We start from the raw sequence: 27,369 nt of genomic DNA, 5'->3' as shown, positions 1-27,369 counted from the left end.
GAACAGTGGCTATTGTTGCATTAGAGACTCAAACAACTTTTTTTCAATGGCTTTTACGGGAGACACAACTGGGAAGAAAATAAAAAAAAACTCATCTCCTTATTACAATCTTTATGAACAAAGAGAAAGAGTTCATCAAACTATTCATAAAACACCTTTCTTCAGGGTAATATTAACGGTACACAGTACTGATTCATACACAAAAACCATGACTACTCATTCATTCATTCATTTCTGAATGTTCCGTTAAAAAAACAATTGGGCAAACAAATGAAAATACATCCAGTGCTTGCATTTGAAAGAATCATGAATATTTTAGCAATCATAGCAGATGATAATGACAACAGTAGCATAAACTCACCAGTTTCAAATCACCCTCAAGAACTGATAAAGGAAACCAAATGAAAAATAAACAACCCAGATGTTGGTATTCAGAAGAGTTAGGTTATGAAATCAGAAATTAAATTCTCTGTCGAAGCCTCCTTAAGAACAATAGTGAAAACAAATCAGATGTATGATGATAATCAATCACAGAAAAAAAAGCATCTTTTTTATTTTTTTAAACCACCTGCACTCGACATCCCTCGTATTGTAAATAATTAAAATCATCTGGAAGATTAAAAATTAGGTTTTCTAAATGATGGTCATCTGAACCAGCCAGACGACGTGTGCAAATAAAAACAGGAATCAATCTACTACACCTTACATCACGGAAGACCTCATATCTCAAACAAATGTTCAGGAGTGATACACAATGAGAGAAAGATAACATGGTTACATCTTAGACTATTATTCATGCTTAAGTAAGACACTTAAATCTCTCTTTAATGGATTTGCTTTTTTCTTTACATCCTGACAATTAAGACCTTTGTGAGATGTGGGTTTTTTCGAGGGTAAGTTTCATGGCATCCAAAGGAAAGATAATTTACCGGACACTAACCATTGCAATATGTTGAAATGATACATGAAAAGTATGGATGCCTGACAAGAAGAAAAAGGTAGATCAAGCAGTAAAAACAACCCAGAAAGTTTGTTTGGAGAAGATGGGTTTCAAAGACAAAGTGCCTCTTTTCCTCTTTCCAGAACAGTCTTTCTTTGTCTCTCATTAGAAAATCAGTTCTCCACTCAGAAAAAATACTTATTTCTCTATCAAACCAGGACTCAGCAGATGTAACACAATAGACGTGCTTAACAGAAATGGTAACTAGATGAGTCTTTAAGGAGACCAAGTGGTGGCAAAAATCATTTTGAGTTGCAAAGAATTGTTTTGGAAAAAAACAAAAGGGTAAACACCGACTATCACACACTGAGGGTGATGCCCACAGCAAACCCACAGGCAGGCGGAGCTTCAAATGATCCCATTGACATCAAGGTCTGTACTGATTGAGAGTACACGGAATAATTACTGGTTCCTAAACTAAAATTGTACAATTCTCACGGATCTTTTTGTATAGAAAAATATTCCATCCACAGGCAGACCCGCTTAAGAGTTGAGTATTTTCTGCTCCAAGTTATCTGTGCATAACTGAAGTTCATTGGCATGAACTTTTCCCGATGAACCTGAAAACAGCTTGTGGATATAGATATTTTTTGTTTTTAATCAAATAAAGTCTACATTTAGTCCAGGACCAATCCAACAACTCCTGTAGAAATATTGCATTTTTCATACAAAACAAATCGTACCAGTCTTATGTGCAACATGTTAAACATTCTTCTGACAATATATACTGAGGTGCACTGTGTTCCTATACATTTTGCATACGCTACACAAAGCGAAGTCTACCTCATGGAACACCATAAAGAGGTAGCTTAGACTTGTAGTCTCCAGTGGCAGCCATGTAAGCTCACTGCAAAAGGTTATTCAGAAAAGGGCAGCGACAGGACACTCTTGTCAACTAATACATAATAATAATAATAATAATAATAATAATAATAATAATAATACATAAATGCCCCACAAGTGACACAAAACCAAGTTTAACATTAAACTACAAACCTTCATCCAAAGGTTGATTAAGACATATTGATTTCATTCCAAGTAGAAGACCACAGAATGGTATGTTCATTTTAAAATTTCATTTGTGATTTAAAAAAGTCAACAATAAAAGCAACACTAGTGGTTGCAGCAGTTTGGAAAATTCCCATTGAGCCACTTCCCATGTGTGCAGTGTGTGTGTGTGGCAGCATCTCTGTGCCCCCCAGTTAACAAACTATACATTATACATACTTTTGTTACATCTGTTATTACTTTGTTCTCATTCCTAAATTGGGGAGTTAAGTCTTGGAGAAGTCGGCGAAAGCTTGTATCCAGTAACGGGGGATTTATCCCCCAGTGACTACAGTTTGCCTGGCTGACAGTGAACATGTGTGCAGAGACGGCGCTCAGCTAGTTCAACAGGACACTCGAGTCACATTATACGTTTCTAAACCTAGCTTGAGAAGTTAAACCTAAATAATCTGGAGAGGGTTGATAGGCGTGTAGGTCCCTTCTGCTGTTATATAGTCTCCATTCTCCACCAGGTATGCTATTTCTCTCTCTGTTCCATTTCCCTTTTCAAAGTAGTGTTGTAAAGGACATCTGACCTCTGACTTTTAGGCTCAATGAACCCTGGGATTGGATTCAAAGAGCATTAAAAATGCAGTAGAGCAGGCTTACAAATGCCAACCGAATCTGATATAACCGTTTAGCCAGTTAGGCAGCATAATAGCCACTTGCTCCACATAGCGGCAGGAACTGTAATAGCTGCCCGGCGCCATTACCTCATGGAACATTGTCCCAGGAAGTAGCAGGGCCTGCTGGAGCCTCCAGTGATAGACAGTCAGGCCAGTGACAGTGTTGACAAACCGTATGCTGCTATGACCCGTGAGCAAACCAATGCTGCATTTGAGCTATCCCGCTCTGTATCTGGCCAATGTAGAAGTCTGCATTTCTGGAGAAGTCCTGACAGACTGAGGAGTGGACATCTCCCAGGGCGCAGTAAAGAGCGGTGCCGCCGACACTGATTACTACAGTAACCAGACAAAGCAGGAAGAGAAGCAAGCAGGAGTCTCCACCGCCAACATCTACAGAGAAAGAGGAACAGAGGTAGAGATATGGTTGGATGGAAGTTAAAGTAGATTATATTAATAATAAAGACGAGAGACGTTTCTAGAATTCATCTACTATGTTTGACAATAGTACATTTGGTGTATGTTACCTTGTCTTAAATTGAGCCCTGCCAACATTATAAATTTAATTATCACTTAAAATAAGGCAATACATTAGCTATTGTTCTATGTTTATGGAGAGATACGAATCCCTGACTCGTTAGTAATAAACACACAAACACACCCTGCTCATAGCCATCATCAGGGACTTTGAAGCGGACACGTCTTTTGGCAGGGATGTTTTCAGGTTGGGTGTCTGAGCTGGCAAACACACTCATGTTGTCCACACAAACGCGCCGCTTCTTCAATATGGAGACAAGGCCAGAAGCAGGGGACATCTGACGAGCAAAAAAAACAACAACAAAATGTTAGAATGCATACATCAGCAATTTATACCAAAATACAGTTTGATCCGTATTTTCATCTTCATACACAAACAATAGCAACATAGTGTATGTGTGTTTTACAAAGGGTGCACTTCACCAGCCATGTCCACCAGGTGCCCGTATGTCACACAATCAGCAGAATTCAACTTTAAATCTCATGATCAACACTCCCTCCAACAGATTCCCTGACAGTATATATATAGTCAGTATACATACAGTCAGTATATAGTCATACGGTATCAGGCACGGCTTCCCTATGAGAAAAGTTGCACATTAGACCTATCATCTCACACTCAACGCCAAAGAGCTAAAGATATAATAAATGACTGCAAATGAACTTCGCACAAGTGGTGGTAACCTACCAAGGCCAGGCAGAGAACTTGTCTTATCTTGCAATACTTCAGCTATATACATAATACTTTACAACTGAATTAGTACTAACCTCTATATTGGTTACTAAACCTAGTTAGTTTATGAACCTTGAAATTGGAAGCAGATGTGAGAATTTATTTGTGCTATGAGTCCAATATTTTTAAAAGCTTATTTAGGCTATAGTGAAAAATAAACAACAAGCACCCAGTTTATAGTTAGTTTTTTCATAATTTGAAAAATGTAATACGATAGACATTTTTAGTTTTTAATGTAAGAGTGCTAGACCAACAAAAGGTGTCTTTTGGCACGATATCTTGTTTATTTATATATGTAAAACAAAAAGCTTCCAATAAGATAAGTTTTAGTTCCACACATTGAGCAGACCCATTCCAACCTAAAATGTCCTGTCAGTCCAAATACTACAGATACCACTGCTTACAAAATATCTCCCTGGCTGATCTACATCCCGTCTTTGATAAAAGTGGGCCACTTCTCTGGTTACCATTGTGCCTCAGTTCTCTCTGTCTCTGCTCCATGCACTAAGCATCTCCATGTCTCCACCTCTCTTTCAGTTATCTCTCACTGAAGGTGAACACTCGGGCTACTTATTCCCAAAATTAAGTTAAAACAAATCGAAAGGAAAAGATTATTTATTTATTTAGGCTTGATGGGCAGGTACAGACAAACAGAAACCTTAAAATAGTTTTCAAATTGCCAATTTCAAGATAATAGATTTTTGTATGTGCTTGTGGCTCCACCATTGTGTTTTTGTCTGTTATTCTTTTAAACCCTGCGACAAAGACAAAATGTAACAAACTAAACTAATACTACAAACACACACACACACACACACACACACACACACACACACACACACACACGAATGATAGTGTACACACCTCCTCTACACTGATGAGTTTCGCCATGTTGTCCAGCGAGGAAGCTTCTTTGATGATGTCAACTTGCTCCACTTCGTCGTACTCGTACTCGTACTCCTCCTCCTCCTCCTCCTCCTCCTCTTCTTCCTCCTCCACCTCCTCTTTCACCTTCTCACCCGGCCCTTGGTGCTCCTGCTGCTTCCTGTGAACCTCCTGGAGCAAGCAGGTTTTAGCGCTCTCCTGCAGTGATAATGAAATTCAGTTAGAACTTACATAACAATATAGAGCAATGGAGACAGTAATCAAATTTGTCGCTCTCTATTTTGATAACACTATTTGGAAGCCATTAAATAAAAAAGTTTAAATTGTACATTAGTTAAGCTGATAAATTATGGGAAGGTTGTTTCAAGGAAATAGTAATCTGGAATAAAGGAAGTGATACATTATTTATTTACGTCAGTAGCAACACTGGTTTAAGACATATAGAGGAACTAAGTAGTTAGCAGGAGCCGTAATCACCATCATGGTTGAAAAAAATCTGAAGCAAAGCTGAACTAATAAACAGAAGAAAACCAGAATGATATAGGACACTGGTCCTGACAATGCTGACACAGTTTAACTGGCAAGTAATTTCAGGAAAAACAAACTAAACAAACAAACTAGGAATTGCAGATAATGTAAATAACAAACTTTAAAACATGAATTGCATTTCTCTGTATTTATTCTGATATGTACCTGGCTCTCATGTAGCTTCTCCTCAGCTAGGGCGTCCGGGTTTAGCTGTTGTAGCTCCACATCTGCCCCACTGGCCAGAGTCTCCACTGGGAGAGCTTTCTGACATAGAGCAGAGTCTTTTTCCTTCTGCCTCTCCTCCTCTTCTTCCTCTCCCTCATCTTCCATCTCCAAAGCCTCGGCTGCCTCCTCCACCTCCCTCTCTTCTTCCCCCCTTTTTGCCTCCTTTTCCTGTGTGGGACCTAAATCTCCTCCCTGCTGCTCTGCAGGCTTGGACTGATCCATTTCTCCAGCTGTAAAGGGGTGTAGTCCATTTCCTATGACCGAAATGGTGTATTCTGCCCCTCCCTTGGCCTCTCCTCCCTCTCTGTTGCTGCCGTGCTCGTCAGTCACTGGATCTCCATGGAAACAGTCCCTGCCCTCTACTTCCCTGTCTGGGTCTGACCTGCCCTTTTCTGAGATCTCAGGGGAATAAAGCCCATCGGTCAAATTAATGGAAGGTGTAACTGAATGGCTGCTCTGATAACGCAAGGGGTCTTGGGCTCTCTGCTCCATCCCTTCATCAACCTGATGGACTGGATGAAAAAGAGACAGAGTAGAAAAGTATAGTGTGTTATTAATTTAAGCCATTAGTCCATGTGGGCCTTCCCTTCCTAGTTTATGTCACTAGAATCATCAATGAATGGGCTTGTAGCGCCGTCACTGCGAGCTAAACACTCAACAAAGTCACGACTATTTGCCGTCCTGGCTCCTCAATGGTGGAATGAGCTCCCCATTGACATGAGGACAGCCGCAAACTAAAAACACATCTTTTCCGACTATACCTTGAATAAAGAAAGTAGCACTTTAGTAGCACTTAGATGGCACTTACTTATAGCACTTTGTAGTTTTTTTTTCTTGAAGAAATTGTACTTCCTTGATTCTTGTTGTTCTGAGTTTGTACTCATGGTTGAATGCACTTATTGTAAGTCGCTTTAGATAAAAGCATCAGATAAATGTAACGGTCTACATTGACAGGGATTTCATTTCTAAAAGCAGGGAGAACTGCTCTCATATACAAACCCAAGGGGCTCAACAGACCAACATAAAACCTTAAAAAAACGTCTTTGCAGTAGTTACACTTAAAGTGTACTTTGCATAGAGAGCTGCTTGCATCTAATTTTTCATGTATTCATTACCTGAAAGGAGTGGATGTATCAGTCACACATTAAACCAAGCAAGGAGGCGACAAATGCTACATATGGCAAAAAAAACTGACAAACAAAAAAGAAGACAGGATATTGTCTTTAGCAGAACCCAGCAAAGTAAACAAGGTAAGTCTGATCAACATCAAAGTGTCAAGTATACCCTGAAAGTTAAATTGAATTTGATAATCAGAGTATGCATAAGTGTGTAAAAGCAGTTTTAGTGCGATTGTTTTGTTTTTACAAACATGTTTGTTTGGTCTTTTAGTGAGACTGTGGATCGCACCGCACCGACCCTTGAATGAATTTGGAGAGCAGCAGTGAACAGGCACAAGTTTCTTGATCTGATAACAAGATACTTATCCCTGCAGTACGTCAGCCGTTCCCATGTTTAGAGCCATATGGAGGAAATTCTTCAATCATACATTTGATCTGACATCTGTATAGCGCTCATTTAAGGTCCACTTACCAACTGTTTCTGAAAATGTCAACTAAATCTGGATATGCGGCTGACGACTTAATCTCTTTTTGGTTGAAAGCTAAGTAAAGCCAGTAAGTGGACGTCCTACTTTAATATTAATACACCAACTCACTCACCTGAAGTACTCAACGGCAGTGCACCAACTTTTTCAAATGTAGGCCTCAAAATGTCCAAAGACGCACACTGTACACAAACAAAGAAACATATGCAATACATGTACATACACTACATAGTTTAGTAATTATTTTGTATATGAATCTTATATGTATGTACATTCTCTCTGACATACACTCAGACACACAAAAAAATATGAATGTCTTACCACAGCATCTTTAGCTCCTGGTCTATGAACAGAAGAGAGCGAGACAGAGTGAGATGGTGAAAGTATTGAAGGTCTGTTCTTGGCTTGAAGAAGTGAGAGATGGGTGACCCCGCTCTACTCTTCCAATCTAATATTAGCTCAAAACACATTTCCCTGGCTACTACATGTGTGTGTGTGTGTGTGTGTGTGTGTGTGTGTGTGTGTGTGCGTGTGTGTGTGTGTGTGGAGAAGTGAAACCTTAGCAGCGTGATGGCTCAAATGTCTGAAAGTGCAGCAGCAGCAGAGGGCCATGTGTTTAAACTATCACTGCAGTGCTCAAAACACACATATATCCATGCTTATTGGCAGTCAGACTAACACACACACACACACACATACTCCACCTGTCTGGGAACACACAGATTAAGCAGGTGTGTATGGTTTGCGAGAGACACTGTGTTGTGTATCTAAAAAGGCATACTTTTTGACTTAAGTCACTTAATAAGACTTCCTATTAAATATTTAAAAATGCCACGATGAGCTTTCCTTGACTAATTTGTTACAGTTGCATGAGCACACTCCACAACAAATACAAGTATGCTCACACACACTTTTTATGACAGAAGCACAACAGATATGAAAATGCAAAGTTGTAATAAACTCTGATTGTGAAATCAATATTTTCTGGATTGTTTCAACAACTTGTAAATATGTCACCAGAAGTGGGTTAAATACTGTATATTCAAATAAATAGTCTGACATGTGGGTCACTATTTGTATACAATCTTACAACTAGAGTAAGATGAGAACATCCAGTCCATCTGATCTCTTTTCCTTTCGGAGATTTAGGTTAAGGAAGAGTAGAAAGACCAAGACAAAAAAGGGGAAACAACCTTGCTCAGTTTTAAGTGAGTAAGTAAATCCAAAGTCGTCCAATTTACACTTATCTTGTTTATTTTAGTCACAAAAGAGCAGAGTTATACAGGGTTTCATGTAAGTGATTTCTCAACGACTAGTCGCTAAGTGGAGGGACTGTGTGCAGCCAATGGAAATGGTGGAAATGCCAAATTGCTCACAATTCAGTATCAAACCACTGTTCTCTTGCGTGTTGGAGACTAGTTTGCTAATTAACACTGAAATAAAACATGTATACTGTCTGCAAGTTCCTCTCATGCTTTTTTATATTTTAAATGTTATATTTTAAATTTGACATGATCATATGAATGCGTTCAAATTTAGTTTGCTTGTCAAGCACTTCTGCCAGTTCAGCGTCCTCTTCAGCAACCCTCATGAGCTTTGAATCTGGGGAGCAGGGCGAAGAGAGACAACTCTCTCCAATATTTTTTATTTGGCCTGCAGCATCCATTTAAAGCAGGAGCCATCAATGTTACATATTGTTCCTTTAGATGTGAGGAAAATATGGAAATGGTAATGGGAATTGAACTTATGTTCCCTTTTAATTTGAACCAAAACCTGTACACTAAAATTACTTTTTAATTTCAGCAAACCTCTGCAGGAAAATACTTATGTCAAAGTCAGGGACATTCATTGCTGCCAATGTGTCTTTATCAAATTAGGACTTCTTTACAGATTTGATAGATAAAATGTAAGGAATTATTGCTGAAATACGAGTTTTCCTTCAACCTTTTTGGATGCTCCAGCTACCCGTACAGCAACAGCATCTATAGAAGCGCATCAAAGTCCAGCCAGCGCCTGGCCGGGTTTTTGTAATGGATGGTTCAATTAATCACAGTTTTTTACGATGTTGGTGTGCTATGTTGCTCCATCTTGACTGCCTGTGCGCCGTCAGAGGCCTCTTATAAACTTTCAGTGCATGATAAAATGGACGTGGGCCGGGAGCGTGTGTGACATGTAACAATTTCCAACCCTGAACAGTTACGTGCACTGATGCATGTAGAGCTGAGAATTATATGCACAGCTAAAATGTTATGTGCACTATTGTGCAAATGCACATGGTATTTTTCGAGCCCTGAAAGAGTACACACACACTGACCGTCTGTGGGTCTGGCAGATGTTTTTTAGAGTCTCCAGATGTTGGGTTGCCAGGTCGAAGAAAGAACTTGTACACTGACTCTCTGAGAGACATGGAGAGACACAAAGATGCAGGGAGTTAAAAGCTTTGTTACAACTATGAGGCAGCCTTTAAGAGCTAAGCTCCCCTGTAAGCAATACAAATATGAATGCAACATAGGTCAATAATCCTGAATGTTTCCTGATGGAATATACATTATATGATCACTGAAATGACATTAAATATACATTATTGGATCCAATGGACGAGACACAGAGGCCGCAGTCATATTGTTGAGTAGTTTTGTGCTTGATAACTGCATGTGGTCAAATAAAATCACAAGGATGATATTCAGAAACATGTAAAGCCAATGTGAAGCTGTTATATAGTACACAACTTATTTCTTTCACAAATTATTGTATGTACTGCATAGTGATATTTTTTCTCTGCATATGAATATCACCAATTCTTTAATATAAGGCACCTTCTTCTACAGCTTCTATTTTGAGATGCCCAAATCCCAATAAATAATATATATATGCATACACATTTTCATCATTACAAATACAACAAAAAGTGTTTTGTTACATAGACAGACATATACATAAGATAGTGTAAACATGCATCTGATGCAAGTCTGCTGTGAGCATGTATGTTACCCCACTGTTCTTGTAGTGCATTCAGGTTGTGCAATACTCTCTGGTGATAGAGTCTCTCAAGTTGGATGCACCATAATGCCCGCTGGTCTGAACATCACAGGTTAAGAAACACATAAACACAAACACACAGTACAAACAAGCCTGTTTTTTTTTAAACAAAAAAGGAAAGTATGACAAAAACAGAGGGCGGCGGGAGGCAGGAGGAGAGGGGTTAACAGAGTCAGGCCAGAGATACAAAATAAAAGCACTCCAGGATGCAGTCTCATGTTTATGGATACGAGCAGCCAGAACACAATCCGTATTTGACACAGATGAACGCCTTTTCTCTCTAAGTAACCCCCTGTACATGCATGACATAGCTAAGCTAGCTCTCGCTTCTCTTTGACTCATTTATTTCTTCCCTCCCACTGTGTCTTTTTCCTCTGATTAAACCTGTCAAAACTTCCAATTCTTTCGCATGCTTGCTTTCTTTCTCCCTTACACCTACTTTGTCTCATACTTTCTCTTTATTGACTGCAAGTGTGTGAGTATATTTTGTATAAGACCGTCTCTTTCGGTGAGTGCGTCTGCAAAGAATGAATGTTGTGTATGCACTATACAAGGACAATCAGAGAACAAAGAATCTTTTGATTTGGAGAAGTTCAGATGATTGGCATCATTTAATTTCACGGCAACTGATGTCCAATCCAGGCAAAGGCTTTGTTTATGAGTGCTGATAATCATTATTTTACTGTTAACTTGGAAATTTGCTGTAAATGCTGCAATCTTTGCTCATCGGGCAAGCGTATTGTTTTGGCAACAATAGTGCAGAATGCTTTCTTTTTAACCTGTGTAACAATCTTCCATCCGTGTATGCGTCTTCTTTCTTTCTGCCTCTTTATCTTGTGAGTCTCTGAGCAATTTGCATAAGCCCGATCAGCGACGGGTGCTTTTCCTCTCTCTGTTCTACCTTCTGTAATTACCCCTCTTCATGTTCTCCTTATCTATTCTGTCTCTCTCTGTCTGTACCCTTCTTTTTCAAGTTCTTTTCCACTATTCTCCTCTGTCTTTTTTACCACACTGTATGTAAAGTCTCAAGCGTTAGTGCGACAAGTCACTCCAAATCCTCAGGCTCTTACTCCAGTGTGTGAAATAATAGAGATGAGAAAAAATAGACAAATAGCCAAAGAAAAATGCATAATACAGTATAATATAGTAATGTTAGCAGACAGGAGGCACGTTTATGGCACTCATAGCACGACCAATTCCAAAACACACAGCACTATAATAAAAAGGATACAGTCTTTGTGAAGGACAAAGGCCTCGGCAATCTGCGGAGAGATAGAGAAAAAGACATTACAACTTATTTTTCATGCTTTTATCACAGTTATGTCACAGAAGCTACCAGGAAAAGAAGGCTCAAAAAACTGAAAACACAGACTGAAACTATTCCTCATGTAGAGTGGTTCTTAACTATGACACAAGATAATAATCTAAATTGGATCTGACAAAGTAAAGGAAAACAGGTAGAAAAAAACACCAATATAGAACATAGAAACACAACACTACACAGAGCTATAACTGTTCTGCTACTGACACACTGACTTTAATAATTAACTGTGACAGAAAAAAACTTACTCTGATATGAGAAACCTAATAAAATAGTTAAGCAAGTCCTTTACATTTAGGAGAAACAGAGTGAAAATGAGAGTGAGAGTGAAAAAGAAGACACATAGCAAGATACAAAAAAACAAGAGACTATGACACTCTACCTCTCTTCAGCAAGTGTCGCTTTCATGCTGCTCAGCTGATCTCAGAACAAGAGGTGTGTGTGTGTGTGTGTGTGTGTGTGTGTGTGTGAGTGTGAGAGAGAGAAAGAGGAGGAAAGGAGCACAAAAGGCTCTCACATTTCTAATGAAGAGAGGGGCGGTGGCGACTGAATGACTCTATAGGTAACTCTACTGACGCGACTTAGAAATAAAGTTTGAAAGAGGTTAACATTTGTCCTGTCTTTTCAGAGTGTTAGCGGCTTTAAGTTCCTGGGAATAAGCATCACAAACAACCTGACGTGGGCCTCACATATCTTCATCCTGCCGATGAAAGCACATGAACAGCTGATTTTCTTAGGGAAACTTAAGGCAAAATTCTCATGCAGAGTTCTTGTCAACTTTTACAGAGGAGCAAGAGAAAGCATCCTAAGTGGCATGGGCTGTGTACGGCCCAGGACAGGAGGGCTCTACAGCGGGTGATTAAAACCACAACATCATTGGCACCCATCTACTGAGCCTCAGGGAGGAGCCTGCAAAGAGCTATGGGGATATTAAAAGACAATAATCACCCCAGCCATAACCTGTTCACCCTTGTGCAACCCTGTCGTACAATAACAAATAAAAACCCTGTAACCACGATAAAGCTCATGCATGGAAAAGAAGGAGTCAGATTTTAAGATTCTTTTCCCAAAAAATAACATGCACTGCGAAAATATATACACTATTTTTTTTTCCCCCCACTGTTCAATACTTATGAGAATGTTGCAATTTTGGCACATTATGTTTGTGAATTAAGACACTTTGGAAATTCACAACTGATTACACCATTTGCACTAATAGACATTTTTCCATTCTTTGGCCCTCCACGCTGGCTTTCTCAGCGTGGAGGGCCCAACAATTTCTATTTACGCTACTGTGTTACTTCTAAACTAATTTGTGACCCCTGCTTCTCTCCTCCTCTTTCATGCAGTTTATTCTAATAACTTGATTATCTTATCTTACTATTTTATCTTACTTTGATTAATGACTCTAAAAACAGTTAACCTGGTTACTGTAATAATTAACTATGTGTGAGCATATAGTTAGCATACAATAGTCATTGTTAATCTAGTGATTGTGGACATGTGCACGAGTGCCCTGCAGGACCCTTTACGATGCATTCCAAGAGCACCAAGAAAACAGCTTCAGATGTTTTTTTAAAACACAAAAAGATTGAGGGCATCTACTTGACCTTTCATTCTTTATCACTTTACAATCAAGTCCTGTCACGTCCCACTTTAACAGCAGCATGAACAAATCTGTTCATCATGTGTGCGTGTGTGGAACCCGTTTTTATTATTTACTTACTGTCATCAATTAGTCTGCTTTTAATTTGTGGTCTTTCCATTAATGACAGCATATGGGTAAATACAATGAAGTCTACAGTGATTCCATTTTTTTTACTTTACTGACAAAAATATTTGTTTTCAAACACTGCCACCAGCTCAACATCGATTTCATACAGTCTATTTTCCGGCCTGTTAAAAATTTAGAAAAGCACTGAAATCGCTGCCAAACTATGGCTCACTAGCCTATTTACACTACTGATGTTACACTACGATACATTTAAGGCTATGGCCGGATTATAATTTGAACAAAAGTAAGCTATATTTCATGTTTTATAGTGTATTTGAACTATTACTAGTACAGTAATTTAATTTGAACAGTACTTTGAAAAGTGATCGTAACAACTGTACTATATATTTTTTATTTTGAATAGAATTTAGTAAATAGCGATGCTGTCTTTTTCCTTAGTTTGCATTCATATCACAAATATGCCATTGCCAAGTAGATGGATAATCTGCAGGCAAAATAAAGAAAAAAGGGTTACAATAATAATTCATTTATAGTATTCAATTTGATCCAGGCATATGAGCTCACTGTAATTGCTTTTGGTTGGTTAAGATCAGACCTGTTGTTGACCTACGTACTCTGTTTCTATAAAGAAGTGAAAAGTAACTATTCCTGAAAAGTTAACTGATTTTCATTTTGTAAGAAGACAAAAAAAGAGAAACTTGGCGTGTGCACACACACACACACACACACGCACACACGCTTGGAAGAAAACATAGCTCAGGTGTGCCTGGTGGAGACATTTGTAAATCAAACTGACAGATATATTCACACACCCTATAACATTCATGTCGAGTCACGCAGGTCTGTGTGTGAGAAGCGGCTTATGCGTGCAGGACTGTGTTTAGAAGTCACTCATGCCGTAGGGTACAAAGTGTCATTTAGATTATTGGGTTGAGTAGACAGTCAGTGATTTAACAACTAGTGTGAGAGAAAAAATGTGAAGAGACTAAAATGACAGAAAGAAAATAAATAAATAAACCATTAAAGACTAAAATAATTGTTAAAGGTGAGTGACTGCCTGGTTCGGTGGTGATAAACGGCTTCAGGTATCTGACATACTATGCCAGAAATAAGGCAAGAAGAGTTACCTGGTGAAGGTACTGTGGAAGGTGAGTGTCATCTCCTCTTTGTGCCAACTCCTCCAGAGACTCCAACAGGGCAGGGCTTGGAATAGGCCCTGCAGCGCAGGTGGAGACTGAAAAACAAGTGGGCTCTGGAGTGGAGGTAATGTGTTCCAAATTTGAGGTGGTATTGGATTCTGTACCAGTAGTTGTAGGCCCTGTGGTGAAGGGAAGGGGTTTTGCTGTTGCACTCATAGGAGTGGAAGCAATGGAAGTGTTGAGCATCGCAGTGCAAGCAGGTACTGTAAATGTCTCTGCTGTTGAGGGGAACCCTCTTGTGCATGTGGGCCCATAGTTGAAGACCGGCTTTGTGGATGAGGTAAGATGTCCTGTAGTGAGGTTAGTATTTTTTGCCATCTTGCCTGTAGCTTCTGTGATACATGTAGGCCCAGGTGGGCTGGCGTCTGAAGTTAAAATGAGTGTAGTATAATCTATAGGCCCTGTGGCCCCTGTGGTGGAGGCCACTGCATCAGTGTTATGAGAATCCATTTTGACATCAGTCTGACTCATTTCCACTTGACTGGCGGGATGTGCCGTTTCTGGGCTGACCACTGGAATGACAGGGGATGCAGGCTCTGGACTGGTCGCAGGACTGAAAGGATACGGAGTCTCCAACAGACTGCCTACAGAGGAAAAGAAAGACAGTGCCAAACAGATGAGATGAGAGAAAGCATAACTATGAAACCACATGACTCCAAAACAGCGGTCTAAAACTCCTGAAGACACGGGTGTATAAGGGAGAGTCACAATACAATACTACTGATTATATTTGAGACAACATTCAGAAGATTAAGTTAGCTCCATATTCACAAAACTTGTTTAGGTATAGGAATTAATGAAACATTCTTATCAATGGCTTGCTTGAGATTTACAAGTTTTACAGCGATAAGCTTTAGTTTATTTGAGAGAAGGGGCAAATTAATAAGGGCAAATTAATAAATATGGTATAAAAACAGCTTGCCATTAAAAGGTTTGAAAAGGGACACAGTTGTAAAATAGTGGTAGTGATACACACACACACACATGCACACACACAGAGAAATGTATCCATAGTCTTAATTGGTTATCCCTGTGTTTTTAATGTTTATTTGTCTCATGTGAATTGGATTTTATTCCACTCTCTGGAACCTCTGACAGACTAAGCTGACTGGCTGAAGGCACTCTTTGGTAACAGAATAGTGTAATCTCCTCCTATAGACCCCCAAAGTGACCGGATTAGTGTTGGTTCTTCTGTGTAAGAGGCACCGGAGCAAAGTTATGGATGCCTTTGTATTCCAAGAACAAGTTTGCATATCTTATTAGGTCATCTCAACTTAAAAGGTGATCTTTTTTTAGAACGTGGCAGAGAGATTTTTTTAATCTTGTGTTTTAGTGCTAGTTTGTATTTGAGTGGTTAGCTAATAGGAAGCCAAGCTAAGCTAATACCTTTCTTTTGATGGAATAGAGCTCTAGAAACCACAGAGCGCAACTGAGCAAACAAAAGTTTCACATTCTTTGGGCTTCGTGCAAGAATATTAATGCTCATTGTAAGTAACTGGGCATACATTTAGGGAACGCAGAAAGTATTAGCAGTAACAAGCAATGTTGCCGTCAACTTGACTCCTTCACGTCACCTGGTTCATCCGAATAGCTTGCGCCTGTGTGTGTATGTGTGTAGTTCAAGGAGCTCAGCTTTGACAGAAAAAGCAGAGCAGATGGGGGCTTATCAATACTCAAATTATTTAGCACCGGGGCCCGTTTAATACCAGGTTTCAGAATGCATATCTGCAATAAATCTTCTTAAATGTGACACACTGTTCCTTAAAGCAAAAACAAAACAATCCAAATGTGTGACTATCACATTTGTAAGTTTACCTTAGCTACAATATTGGCTTTAAAAAAAAAATATATATATATATATATATATATATATATATATATATATATATATATACATATATACAGGACTGTCTCAGAAAATTAGAATATTGTGATAAAGTTCTTTATTTTCTGTAATGCAATTAAAAAAACAAAAATGTCACGCATTCTGGATTCATTACAAATCAACTGAAATATTGCAAGCCTTTTATTGTTTTAATATTGCTGATTATGGCTTACAGCTTAAGAAAACTCAAAAATCCTATCTAAAAAAATTAGAATATTTCCTCAGACCAAGTAAAAAAAAAAAGATTTATAACAGCAAAACAAAATCAAACATTTGAAAATGTCCATTAATGCACTCAGTACTTGGTTGGGAATCCTTTTGCACGGATAACTGCATCAATGCGGCGTGGCATGGAGGCAATCAGTCTGTGGCATTGCTGAGGTTGTATGGATGCCCAGGATGCTTCAATAGCGGCCTTTAGCTCATTTGCATTGTTGGGTCTGGTGTCTTTCAGCTTCTTCTTCACAATAGCCCACAAATTCTCTATGGGGTTCAGGTCAGGGGAATTGGCAGGCCAATCGAGGACAGTAATGCCATGGTCAGTACACTAGTTACTGGTGGTTTTGGCACTGTGGGCAGGTGCCAGATCATGCTGGAAAATAAAATCCTCATCTCCATAGAGCTTTTCTGCAGACGGAAGCATGTAGTGCTCTAAAATCTCTTGGTACACAGCTGCATTTACTCTGGACTTGATGAAACACAGTGGACCAGCACCAGCAGCTGACATAGCACCCCAAACCATCACTGACTGTGGGAACTTCACACTGGATTTCAAGCAACTTGGATTTTGCGCCTCTCCAGCCTTTCTCCAGACTCTGGCGCCTTGACTTCCAAATGAAATGCAACACTTGCTTTTGTCTGAAAAGAGGACTTTAGACCACTCTGCAACTGTCCAGTGCTTCTTTTCCATAGCCCAAGTCAGACGCTTCTTCCGTTGTCTTGAGTTCAGAAGTGGCTTGACCATGGGAATACGGCTATTGTAGCCCATTTCCCGGACACGTCTGTGAACAGTGGCTTTTGATACCTGGACTCCAGCTTCAGTCCACTGTCTTTGAAGCTCCCCCAAATTATGGAAGCGACTCTTCTTCACAATGCTGTTAAGGCTGCGGGCATCTCTCTTGGTTGTGCAGCGTTTCCTGCCACATCTCCCCCTTCCAACAGACTTTTTGTGGATGTGCTTTGAAACTGCACTCTGTGAACAGCTTGCTCTTTGAGAAATTTCTTTTTGTGTCTTACCCTCCTGATGGAGGGTGTCAATGATGGTCCTCTGGACAGAAGTCAGATCAGCAGTCTTCCCCATACTTGTGATTTAGTTTACTGAACCAAGCTGAGTGTTTTTCAAGGCTCAGGAAACCCTTGCAGGTGTTTCGACTTAATTAGACGATTCAAGTGATTAGTTGAATACCCTACTAGTATACTTTTTCATGATATTCTAATTTTTTGAGATAGGATTTTTGAGTTTTCTTAAGCTGTAAGCCATAATCAGCAATATTAAAACAATAAAAGGCTTGCAATATTTCAGTTGATTTGTAATGAATCCAGAATGCATGACATTTTTGTTTTTTTAATTGCATTACAGAAAATAAAGAGTTTTATCACAATATTCTAATTTTCTGAGACAGTCCTGTATATATAAAAATGTGGCCCAACTGTCTAACTTCTGTTACGGTGCATTTGTTCTGTCCTCAAAATTAAATTAAATATTATTTTACACTGACAATGAATCTACATGTAGTATGAAAGGGGTCGCTCCCAAAGACGATCCCTGGGAATTATTTTGCAACTCTGCTCTGTGTATCTGTTAGCGTGTTGTGGTCTTCTACTGCCCCTAAAGGGCCATCAAAAGTATTACTGCAGGCAAAATATAAGATGCAAAAGTTGTGTCTGTGAAAGTGTATGTTCCCTACCTGTCTCTGAATAGGAGGAATCAGTCATTGGAGTTTCGGGAGACTGGCAGCGAATTAGACAGCTTGAGTCCTCTGATTCTTCTTCCTCCTCTTCTTCTTCTTCTCCCTTCATCACCTCATCAATGTCTTCTTCTTCATCCTCCTCTCTGCCTCTTCCTGTGTAGCCCTCCTTTCCGTGCTCCTCCTCCTCCCCATTATTGTTGACAGAGGTTTTGGGGATGAGCCCTCCCCCCTCTTCCTTTTGTGAAGGAGAGAGGCTTTGAATCTGTGCAAGAGCGTTAGTCTCGTTGAGATTTCGTGTTTGGCCAGTGAGAGCGTCAGGATTGAGAAGGTTATCACAGAGGTCAGTCCCGCCCACCTGAGCTTGTGACATTGCTATGTCCTCCCTCTCAAGCTGACCTAGAGATAACATAAAGGATCAGTTGAAGTTCCAAAAATATTAATAAAGTAAGAAAACCAAAGAACAATTAAATCCCTATGAATATCTCAGTTGACTTTGAATCCATATTTAAAAGGTCAGCTGCAACTTGAGACAAAGCAACCACAGCATAGAAGAACAAAAAAAGTGCATTCTCAACAGCTTTCAGTTGATGTTATTTTCACTGTAAATCACATTCAATTAGTATTTATACTGTAGTTTTTAGGTTGGTGTACTTAAATATGTTGAGCCTATAATTTGTGTTGTGCTTTTGTGACATTTAAAACACTCACCACCATGATCCATCAGACACCACCCTCACGACGTTTGAGCTTTCAGCATCAAAGTCTGCACCGGCTATTAGATAAGCCCTTCTATAAGACTGCAGAGATAAGGAGAACAAGACAAAAGACAGGCATATTTTAATGACAGAAAGTATGAGAAAGACAGAGAAAGTCAAACTCCACTCAGAGGAACAAGGGAGAGAGCAAAAGGGAGACACACAAAACAAGTTCAGCATCATTCCAGAGTTAAAAAAAAAAAAATCTAGGGGTTGAAGACTTTTTTCTTCTTTTTTTAAGTGTAGCAGTCCTACCAACTCCTTGTAAAACCTGGTAAAATACCAAACTTATACCAAAGTTATAAGATGCAATACATTATATTGCCCATCCCTATTTACATCCGGTGGGAAGACAAAACAATATGAACTGCAATAGAGTGCTGCAGGAATGAGTCCTTAAACCTGAAAACGAGTTAGCCTTTTCACACCTGTTGTTTCTTTGTTTCAGAGTCATTGGGTTTTTGGTTGAATGCCAGAGGAATACGGTCTGTGTTTCATATAAAAAAGACGGTTGCTAACAAGTGGCGACATGGGACTAGTAAACAGTATTGCTACGAACACAAGTACGCCTGCCTTTAGCTCAGTGGTGTTGATGTGAAGTCATGAATCTGTGGTGTAGTTTCTTTCATGGCTAACGTTATCTTTTTACTTCTGGGGTTTGCATTTATAGTTCAAACTTAATATCAGTGGTGTTCATTTGTAGAGATTATCCCAACAACAACTCTACAAACTACGGCCTCAAAAACGCTTAAATCAAAAAAAATCTGACAGTGAAAAGTATAACATTGTCGAAGATAGGATTCATTGCAGGGCGGTTGCAATGGGTTGCAGTAGGTTGTGAAACTGGTAAATCAGTGTACAGCGCAAATCAGTATTGTGCAAGAGCATGCTTTATTTTTACTTTACAGCCTTACTTATGTTTACAGTTTACTCAGCAAGAAATGTAACAGAAAAACTGACAGATTCGATCTTTGAATAATACCTATACTGCCCAAAACATACAACCTGCATTTAAATCAGTGAGACAACCATAAACAGCATGCACTGTATAACTAGTAGGTTATCATTTGGAGTATTCCAGACGTTCACATATGTGCATTGTATCTTAATGTTTTCAAATGAAAAAAACTCTGCTAATAAACCTATTATACTTTTCAATGAAACATGACTTCCACAAACGCACAAAGATGCCTCCTCTTAAAACGTTGCAATGACTTTGCCCGCTATCCCTGGCTAAAATATGCATGACCGTATCCTTCGCCAACACTCATTTATACATCCAACAACTGTTTAACTAATGATGGTGATATCTTGACTCCAAAACCTCCACAAACACCTAAATCTATTCCAGGCTATTGAAAGCCTATCTCAGAGGAATATAGTTGTCCTGGTTTCCTGCAGCACTAAGCTAATTGTTCTTCATGTAAGCCTGTACTTCCCTCTGTAACACTCGATACGAACATTAACAACAAAAAAGAAAGGACAAATACAACTTGCACAACTTTGATTGCCTGTGTGCACAGTCTTATTAATACTCTTAGGGACAATCATGCAAATAATGTGGTAACACATACGAGTGTCTCAGAAAAATATCTTTGGAGATGAGGCCATGAACAAATCAGCACTGAGGTCTGCCATCTCCAAAGGGAGGAGAGGACCTATGGGATGACATAACCACCGGCTTTGAGATACTAATAGAAGCAAGTATTGTATGAGAGGCTGTCTTGCACTTGCAGTCTTCTTACTCCAAGCTCTTAATGTCCCTCCGGAGGATAAAATGGTCCCAGCCTGGGTCAAACAACTGTGACATCAAGACTTATGCAACAACGACCTTCAGTTTACACACATGGCTGTTACTGTACCTGTCATACGTCATTCTAGTGCTTTGTAAGTTTGATTTTCTTTGTTTACAGTACAGTATGTTTACAGTCTCTCTCCCTCAGAGCCGTCTGTCCATACAACCATCCATCCTCTCCTCTTTTTGTCTGCACCCTACTCCACAGGGGACCATGAATAATGAAAGACAGAAGAAGGGACCAACAGAGTGAGGAAATCGGCCAAAAGGACACACACAAGGTGGAGGAAACAGATCCGGTCCTGTGAGAGGTCACTACAAAGAGACAGGAACATAGCGAAAAACAACGTTGCATGAACTGCCCCTGACCGTCTTGCTACGTTTAACGTTTTACAAATTAAGCTACACAAACAAAACAAAAAGTTAGCAAATGAGATGTAAAATATTCGCAGTAACGTGCACCCTTGCATTCAAAGAGGTGGGGCATTGGTGTTGGCCAAGTCACCAGTTTAGGCCAGAAGTCGCTCACGTTGGCTAACCAGTTAAAACGTATGTGACGTCAATGATGAACCAGCTCAGAAAGAAAAAGTCTTCACATTATGTCCACGAATATTTAGCGCTAGCTCGTGTAAGACAAATTGAAGATCCAACGTTAAAACAAGAGACCGACAACACACCTGCAGTGACAGCCGACAGTGACGTTCATTTCCACCATGACACTCTTTCCGTAAACCTTAACTGGTGAATTGCTCAATAACGTTTACGTTAATTAACCTATAGCTGGTAACAAGCTATCATTTTAACGATACGTTAACCGTAAAACACTTTACGTTACAGATTAGCTTGGTCGCTATCGACACGGGTCACGCGCAGTGTTGATTCTACCGCTTTTGACGGGCTGCATCAAACGGACAGAGCACGTTTCAGTAGCCGGAGATAATGACTGTCCACCAACAACTGGAGCTACAGAGATACATAACGCGACGACGACAGATTAGTTGTAGCTAGCTAACTAAAGTGAGCTCGGCGAGTAATGGCAGACACATCTGGCCGCACAACCGCGGAGAAGAGCTTTAAAACACAACGTGACACCGCGGTTTGCTTCAGATAAATGCGCATCGTGAGCAACGCCGTCAAACGGTAACTTACGGCTGAACAGGTTGGTTGAATTATGAAGGCTCGAGCATCACACGGCTCGGGATGTCGTTGTAACGTTAATGAATGTAGTTAGGTGTTACCGACAGCCAGGGGTCGTCGCTGTCATCAGGCCTGTTGGTCGACACGGAGCTCTGTCGCCATCTTCTGGTCACACACTGTAAGCACGTGTGGAGGCAGGAATATTTCTGAACACTGAATGATTCAAGCCAGTGTGGTTTCTTTAAGATCACCTATGTCACCTTCTGGTGGTGACCAAGCCAGCTGTTTGCCTTGGGACAGCGTTGGGCTTGTTCAGATACTAAACGCATCAGGCCACAAAAAACGGTGTTAAATTCAACTTTACTGAGCACACTGTTCCAAAAATAGATGCACGATTAACCTAATAAATAACCATGTGCAACCAGGAAAGAGAAGTTATATATTTCGAGACTTATCAAAAGAAGAGCATTGACGGTGCAAGCATTTCTCCCCCACGCTACATATCAAAATTCTGATTTAATGTTTTTCTTACAAATCATATTACACACAGCTTACACAATCCATAAGACATGACATTTCAGACATTGAAATCCCATACACACATACATAAGGGATATAAATAAATACAAAAGACTTGCTTCCACCTTCTCTAGGTTTGTAAATGTATGCAAAACAAGATAAAAGCAAGGCTTTGTTGTGACACTGCTGTCACACTATACTGCATCAGCAAAACTGCAGTTGCATTATTTAGTCGATAATATGCACATTTCTGAATTAAAATATCAGCATGACCTGGTGCCCCCATGAGGCTTTTCTTTCAGCCCGCTTGAACATGCAGACCTTTATTCTGCAACATTTGTTTGAATCTTTTCACTGCAGAAACCGGCTGCATTTATTTCATGAACATTTAACTTATTACTACTTTTTTGTCTTGTATGTATGCATCTTCTGTGTCCCCGTTTTATTACATTGCACAATGTTATATTACATTATCACTATGTCATACATGTGTGCAATTTTTACTTATGTATTCAATTTGTATAAAACTATAACTAAGGCCTGTGTGTCCATAATTAGCCCCAACCCTCCCTCTGTGTGTTCTCCAGGATCTCTTCATAAAGCCAGCTCTGTGTGAACTCCTGACTCTTGTCCATCAGCTCGAACAGTCGAAGATACTCCTCAGGAAATACGTGGCCTGTCAGTATGTCTTCGGACATGCCCATCTCCGATAACAGCTTACTCCCACTATCTGGAGACCACAGACTAGGAAAAGACATAAGAGATGGAGAATAAGCGAGAGGAAAATAAGGTTGGAAGATGTGTTGACTGGAACAGCCTACAATATGTTTATAGTCTGAATGCACTTAGTGGAGGACTTAGACACACGAAGAGCAGTTATTTGATGCAACATGTACAATGTGTTGACTACAGGCCTGTCTCAAGAGCTTTGTAAGCGTGTGTAACTTACTTGAGCCTGTCAATGAGCTTGACCTTCCTCTTTGCCAGACACTGTTTGATCATCATCAGCAGAGTTGAAGCATTAGAAGGAGTGAGGCCCGCAGAGAACAGATCAGCCCGCGGACGCAGACGCACCAGGCACAAGTGGTCATTGGGAAGCTGAGGGGAGAAAGAGGCAGCGGATGAGGAGAGAGGTTTTATTAAACAAACAATAACAATCAACTTTACATTGCTGTTTTTGAGTTTGCTCTCTTCCTAACCTTGCCCTTGGTGCTTGATACTCTCTGTTTTGAAGACCTCACAAATGACTCCCAGGGCTCCTGCACAGAGAGAAATGATGAGGTTGACCACTAGAAGACTTTTTCAAATCAGATTCACCCCCTTTGAAAATGTGTGCTAACATGGAAGCTTTAGTTGCATAATCACCAACATTAGCTTCAAGGAAGAATCATGAAACAAAACACTGCAATGTGCTTTTTTTTTCAACTTTAAAATACTTTTGTTTTTACTGTAAACAGCTGTTTGAATGTCAACCTTACTGGTTTTATTACATTAGCACAATCACCGAAATATATTTTGTCACCCTTCTTCATACTGTACCTTGTGTAGTAGTTCGATATCACAGGCCATCTGCCATAAGACACTGAAGGCTCTGTAGTGCATCATTTCACCTGGATGTGACACCAGTTTCTGATGGAGAAATAACACACAATCAGATTATCAAATAATTTAAGTTACCAGACACAAATCTCCCTCCCACTTTAATTAGTGATCATGTTGTCAGCAGCAATATGACAATTTTCAGGGCAGATTTCTGAAGCTGATGATTGACAGGTGCAGCAGGAACTAAAACTGTGGTTACACTTATCCGATTGATCAGGCATGTTGCATTGAAGTCTCAAGTGTGGGGACACATATGCAGACCCGGCTGAATTCTGATCTGGTGCATCTGATCACAAAAGTCGCATTGAAAAGACAAGGGTAACCACAGCCTCAGTATAAATCTGAGTCGATTTAAAGCTGCCCAAAATGAAAACAAGAGACATGAGCATGGATGCAACACACCCACTGGTTTAAATGCTCTTGTTCTTTTACCAGGTATTCCTTCTCGCTTATAAGGAGGTTGAGCTCTACTCTTCCGTATCTGTAGACCGACAGCCGTTCAAACAAAGCGTAAACCATCTTCAGCAGCATGCCACGCTCGTTACGCAGTGGCAGGATACCCACCACCTTCACTGGGATGTCTAGAAAGACACATGCATGAATGTATTACCAATACATTACATATGAAATTCAGTGTTCAATTAGTCAAGTGTGTTATTGTGTAAAAGCTACATACAAAGTCATTACAATAATGCAATCTGATTTTTTTTTTTACACATTTATCTAAATGTTTGAAACCCGTGATTCACCAAATGTGGCGCTTAATATATATATGTGTGTGTGTGTGTGTGTGTGTGTGTGTGTGTGTGTGTGTGTGTGTGTATATATACAGATATTTTTAATACTTAATGTATGAAGGAGGTGGAATCTGTTTGCAGCCAGGGGCTCAACAAGAGGAAACCTCTTTGTGTGTGTAGGCATTTGTGAAAGATTGAATTTGCAACACAGTGGTGTCTCAGTTTTTTTTCTTCTCACCATCAGTCCAGTTAGCTTCTGATATCCCCAGGTCAGTGAACAGTTTGTCAGTGAACATCACAGGGGATTTAAGGTTTCCACTGCCAATGGGGTCTAGTTTGAAATAGTCACAGTGAACTACTTCCAGCTGACCATCAAGACGACCTTCCAACTCCTACAACATGCAAGCATAAATATTTCACTAACTACTACATAAAAGAAAATTAATTAATTTACAAATACAATCTAAAATATATAAAGTCTGATAATTAAAATGAATAGAACTAAGCGTAAAAGATAACAAAAATTGTTTGATGCATAGCGATGTTTGCGTTACCTGTAGATCATGTAGGAAGAACCTATCCCCTTCAAGAGCCACAACTCTCTGAGCACCAGCATTTAGCAGTGTCCTTGTCAACACCCCAGGACCTAAGAAAAACAGACACAAACAAAACCATCAATGAATTGTAGTTACACAGACAAGACTAATGAAATGTGCACAAACATATACAGTAAATGGTGAAGTCACATATTTTTCTTTATTTCACCCAACAAAAAAAATATTTGTTTGGTTTTTCAATATTTGTGCCATATAAGGATTGAAGTTACACATTAAACAAATACATACCTGGGTTACATTCAAAGATAACACTTTTAGTATCCTCCAGACCGAGATGCTGTGTTACCAATTCCGCCAGGTCTGGGTCCACTATGAAGTGTCTAATTTTTTTACAGGCCTGAGCACGGCGTACATTCTCCTCTACTTCCCCAAGTTCCAGAAAGTCATACCGGCAAAGAGGACGACATTGGCCCTGGAAAAAGACAGAAACGCACTTGGAGAGTAAAACAATTGATATGATCATATGTGAACAAGCTCACTGAATATTAAAAAACACTGTCAAACTTTCTCTTTATTATCTTTTTAGGTTTATTGCAGAAACTCAAGATCTCTATCAATACTTGGATTTTCTCCTCGCACAAAGTGGTTCTAGTAGCCATGATAACCTCAAGAATTACACAGTGTATTAGGATAGAACCAAATAAATTGAAACGTAATGCTCCCTGAGGCCAACTGTGAGCATTGCAGCAGACGACAGTAACAGAATACAGCAAACTAGAATACAGTATGGATAGGAATACAAAGACAAGTGTCAACATCTAGGCGAATAACAGTCGTCTCGGGCAAAACTTTTTGGGCTTACTAGATCTATGTGTTGTGGGCCTCAACAATAAAAGAAACCACTTGTTTAAAACAGAATATCTGACCTTAGTGAAACAAATATTTAAAAAGCTGATGATCAAAGACGACTGCCTACCTGTACAGCCACAGCAGACAGGTTCCTGTGTGCAAGTGCTGAGGAGGTGGATGTCCTCTCTGCACGAGGCTGTTGGGAGCTTGGCCCAAGTGTGGGCCGACCAGGACCCGAAGAGAGAGTGTCCAGGCTGTAGGCCCTTCGATGAAGCATAGGAGCCACAGGGACACGCATGCAAGAATGACCTACAGGGGCCAATACTGCATTGTGCAAACAGGACCTACTTCTGATGCTCTGGGAGCAAGCAGAGCGCATCAGCTCCACCGCTCTACAGATCTGGGTAGACATGGTGGACCTGCAGCTACAGGGGAGATGGGGAGGAAGTTTGGGGGACTTCTTCAAGAGGCCATTTCCTAGAGGGAATGGGGAGGGAAAGGGACCAATGATGTTAAGATGAACAGCAGGCATTGAACTGACAGCAACATAGATCACCATCATTAAATGACACTTGCGTATCTCACTGTTCTAGTAGCTAACCTGACGCTTTACTCACGTATCTAAAGTGCAGAAACCGTGTATGGCATTATACATAACAGGCTTTAAATGTCGTATGTGATGTAATGAATGTCTTAGATTCACACACGTTAGTCATTAGTTCGCCAAGAGGTACACGATAAGAGACAATCTGTTACAGGAAAGCTTTGAACAGTTTCATGATACTGACAATATAAAATGTGTTAGCCAAATGGCTAGCAGCACACGTTATAATTTAGTTTGATCTGTTAAAGCAGACATACCTTATTAAAGATTATCCTATATTTATTCCAATGTAACCACATTGGTGATGTAAAAGTGGCTATTTTTTGTCTGTTCGCTGGTAAAACTCCGTGACATTGAGTATCCGACCCTTGTCAGTTATTTTTGGCGACTCGCGTGGTTCTGCAGGCGCATTTGAAAGTCGTCATTGACGGGCGACTTCAACGTAGACCAATCAGAAAGTCGGGGAGAAAGTCCAGGAAGTAAGGGAAAAAAAAACAGAATAAATATTTAAAAAAGTAACTTATCGATCACGCATTACTAGAAG

At 39.8% G+C, this 27,369-nt stretch overlaps 2 protein-coding genes across 2 annotated transcripts; both read right to left on the bottom strand.

Annotated features, from left to right (window-relative positions):
• Window positions 1-528: 528 nt before the first annotated feature.
• cnsta (consortin, connexin sorting protein a) lies at window positions 529-18,679 on the bottom strand (the record flags this gene model as incomplete). The annotated part of the gene is made up of 11 exons (XM_079217557.1): window positions 529-3,063; window positions 3,332-3,485; window positions 4,805-5,023; window positions 5,519-6,090; window positions 7,297-7,363; window positions 7,503-7,524; window positions 9,496-9,577; window positions 10,173-10,259; window positions 11,452-11,482; window positions 14,404-15,059; window positions 18,268-18,679. The coding sequence occupies 11 exons, from the start codon at window positions 18,677-18,679 to the stop codon at window positions 2,855-2,857; spliced, it is 2,511 nt and encodes an 836-aa protein (XP_079073683.1). The 3' UTR covers window positions 529-2,854.
• Window positions 18,680-22,458: 3,779 nt separating this feature from the next.
• On the bottom strand, window positions 22,459-26,633 carry tfb2m (transcription factor B2, mitochondrial; the record flags this gene model as incomplete). Its single annotated transcript, XM_079216501.1, has 9 exons — window positions 22,459-23,220; window positions 23,426-23,574; window positions 23,676-23,735; window positions 24,016-24,105; window positions 24,511-24,659; window positions 25,054-25,207; window positions 25,370-25,461; window positions 25,661-25,844; window positions 26,349-26,633. The coding sequence occupies 9 exons, from the start codon at window positions 26,631-26,633 to the stop codon at window positions 23,031-23,033; spliced, it is 1,353 nt and encodes a 450-aa protein (XP_079072627.1). The 3' UTR covers window positions 22,459-23,030.
• Window positions 26,634-27,369: the final 736 nt, after the last annotated feature.

This window comes from Taurulus bubalis (assembly GCF_910589615.1).
Source record: "Taurulus bubalis genome assembly, chromosome: 4".
Lineage (NCBI taxonomy): Eukaryota > Metazoa > Chordata > Actinopteri > Perciformes > Cottidae > Taurulus > Taurulus bubalis.
The sequence above is the reverse complement of the archived record's forward strand: the minus strand, read 5'-3'. Positions and strand labels throughout refer to the sequence as shown.